At 29.3% G+C, this 3,515-nt stretch overlaps 1 protein-coding gene across 1 annotated transcript in view; it reads right to left on the reverse strand.

Moving 5' to 3' along the window:
* LOC108727783 (uncharacterized) overlaps window positions 1-2,814 on the reverse strand; it is a 5,753-nt gene extending 2,939 nt beyond the window's left edge. Inside the window, exons 1-2 of the mRNA XM_018456026.1 lie at window positions 2,695-2,814; window positions 379-481 (exon numbers count right to left, since the gene is read on the reverse strand). Coding sequence (XP_018311528.1) covers window positions 379-481; window positions 2,695-2,814 — 223 coding nt within the window. The remainder of the gene's footprint in view (window positions 1-378; window positions 482-2,694) is intronic.
* Between the last annotated feature and the right edge of the window lie 701 nt (window positions 2,815-3,515).

The following is a 3,515-nucleotide window of genomic DNA, read 5'->3' on the forward strand; positions in this document are numbered from 1 at the left end:
CCCCCCTTGACTCACAATTTTCTTCTCCCCCCCCCCCCCCCACACAAGCAGCGTAATATAAAAGGAACGACCCGGGGGAACAGCTTAGTATCAGGCTGTTCCTCGCCCTGATGAAGTGAACTGCAAGGTTCACGAAACGTTGGCATTCCAAGAATGGATCTAAACACGGAGAAAACCCGCGAAACGCAAGATTGTCACAGTACGATACTATTGCTCAACCGATACATAAAATGATTAAGAATTAAAAAGCTCTTAAGAATTAAATGTAAACTAAAATCATATTTCACTTATTATTAATGTAACACACACAATTAATAAATGAGAAAATGAGGAATAAAATCTCAAAAGAAACTTTTTTGTATTGTCTTTTAAACTTACTCAGATTTTCTTTGTACTCTTTGTTTCGCATGTTTAAGCCATTCTGCAGCAATAGAAGATATTTGTTCGTGCGTAGTATTTTGATGACGCATTTTAACGGCAACTAAAAATTTTAAAGTAAATATTAATATTGAAAGTAACAACAAATACAAGTGTATAAGTTGTAAAGTTCATTTATTTCTTTTGTATAGACAAACAGAATTCGAAATAATAAATTAAGTAAATTTTAAATTAATATAACATAGTATTAAAAGTATATTATATGTATATTGTACATACACCACAGACCACAGCGAAAAATGAAATAAAACGCCAACAAATTTTGTAAAATTTTTAATAATAATAAATGAACACTATCAATACGATACGTGCCTATAAGGGTCGAGCTGGATCTTAGTTGCTTGTATAATTTCACGTGAACTTCTATAATTACGTATGTAGTCTACTGTTTAAATAATAAATGATTTATTAACACCGTACAATGTGGATACACAATAAGTAAGAAATAATGCTTATAACAATCGAAGCAGGATCTTAGGTGCTTTTAATAATTCTATGTGAATTTATATACTTTATTTGTTTTTTTAATCGCGTACAAAATTGATTTTCCGGACTTAGAATCATGTTGTTTCATCTTCGGATAAACTATATCATAATTTATCTAATAGATAAACAAAAGAGTAAAGGAATAAGAGCAAAGAGAGTAAGAGAGTGAAATTTATCAAAAGGTGGAAAACACATACACACACACACATACACACACATACACACAGACACAACTTAGCCTTAGAAACGCAATTGAGCTACTACAATAAACTGAACTACTATAATAATATGAGGTATTAAATTGCTTGTCAATTAATAGACTAAAGTAGATTGAATCAAAAAGTTATGTACCATTTTACAACTTTCGGCCGGGCGGATACACGCATATTCGTAATATTTCAATTACTATTAATATCTCATTATCTATTGCGAAAACTGCAAAATAGTACATAACTTTTCGACTCAGTCTACTTTTTAGTCTACTCTACTTGTCCACCAGAGATTATATGGTCATTATCGGACACCTTGTATAAGAGATATATTTACTTATTATAATTTTCGTTATTTGCAAATTTTGAAATGCAGCTTTATGTCTTTGACCTAATCAACTGTACTATTGAGCCATTTCATCGGATATAAGATAATTTAAAGTGTTTCGAATTGTTTTTTTAACATCCGCACTGCTAACTTGCGTAAGACTTTCTATCTACAAAATAAATACGAGCAAACAAATACAGCATAATGTATTTTTTTAAATGCGCATTCAGTAAATAAAATAATATAAAATTTACCAATTTTGTTTTAAAGATAGAATTATTTTTAATTTTAGTTTCCACCTCTTTAAGGCTAGCTATAGTCTGAATTGGAAAAATACTAACAAGGCTATTGTATTCCTCTACAGTAGATTGAACTTTTAAAGAGAGAGAGAGAGAGAGAGAGAGATTCACTTTTTTTTTCCAAAACATCTAGTCTCTGAATAACTTCTCGAATTAAGTAAGTGATACCGTTTATTGATGTCTTTAAGCTTTCTACTCCTTTTAAAATTTGACAAATATCATTATTAATTGCTAAAATAATAAAAATTAATGAGAAATTTTGTTCATACGAATAATTGATAATACCAAAAAAAAAAAAATATTTTTTTTTACTAATTTCATTAGCAGAAGACAGTATAAAATCTTGTTTTTGTTGATTTCCAGATAACGATTTTGTGCCCATAACTGAAGAGTCGATATATTAACATCACTATGCATAGCAGTAATTGAACACTTGTTCGATATATTAGCTGTACTATACGTGACAGTAACTGGAGGTTCAGGAAGTGACGGTAAATTCGTTTTCTTTGGTTTAATCTTTTTATGTTTTTCACGAATCTATTCCTCTTTCTCATTGTTATCGCTGAAATGTATTTTAGCATTTTCTCTTCTTTGTTTCTTTCTTTCGTCTGTGTTATACGGTGAGTCAACGTCAGTTAGATATTCAGCTTTCTTTAATTTCAGTTTGGCATCAGAAAATGAATCTAGAAATTAAAAGAAATGCATTTTAGTAATTTTTATTTGTATGCACAAAAATAAAAACGGAGATAACGAAATGAATGAAGGTATAGAAATAAAAGATTTGAATGAAGTAAAAAGATTAAAAGTACGAAATAATAAATCAGTAAATTAAACCTGTTCTATATAAAATTGTTTTTATTGGTTCTAATGACCAATCATTTTTCACAGGACTCCTTGTATAGACGATAACATCATATTCTTTATCTAACTTTACTTTGGGCCAATATACTAAGGTTTCATCTTGAATAACCCAGTTATCCGAAATGATCTGGATTCCATCAAAGAATTTGATCACATAATACAACCCTTCATCTATTGTCACTAATTCTGCCATCATTATAATAAACTGAAAAATGAATATATACTATAAAACATTTCAAAAATTGTTTAATGAATATTGAAAAAAGAAAACACGATATATATGTATATATAATATAACATACCCTAAAACTTCAGTATTTTCAATATATATGTATATATTATTGTTTTGTATATTGTTGTACATGAATTGTTATGTGTAAAGAGAACTTTTTTATTCGTGAGAGTATAATAAAGATATGATAACATTTTTATTTTTTTTCCACGGTATTCTTAGACATTTCTTTTTAATAGTTCCATTGAATGGCCATTGCCTTAGATCAGAAAGTTTAGATGCGAGATAAATGCCGACAAGTTGCGATTTGCAAGGAAGAATGTAAAAATCTTCAACAGTGAAGTATTGTCCTATTAGGACTACAGAATAAGTTGTTCTATCAAAGGCTACATTTTTAAGTAAAATTATATTTCGTAGCTCAAAAAACAATTATCTCTTTTGTCTCCGGCTATTAAAGTAAAGCCAAATCCTAAGATTTTGCTATATTGTGGGTCAGTACAATTGGGCAAAAGAGGACCGTCTTCATGAAGAGATTCTTTTAAAACGGCGATTTCATTTTTTTTTACAGATTGTTTACTAACATCTATCCAATTTCTGTATATCGACGATGTAATTGGGATAATGTGTCTTGAGGTCTACGTATAAGATTTTTAATTTTTTGA

The sequence above is a fragment of the Mycetomoellerius zeteki genome, unplaced genomic scaffold, assembly GCF_001594055.1.
Source record: "Mycetomoellerius zeteki isolate Tzet28-1 unplaced genomic scaffold, Tzet1.0 scaffold530, whole genome shotgun sequence".
NCBI classification, from domain to species: Eukaryota; Metazoa; Arthropoda; class Insecta; order Hymenoptera; family Formicidae; genus Mycetomoellerius; species Mycetomoellerius zeteki.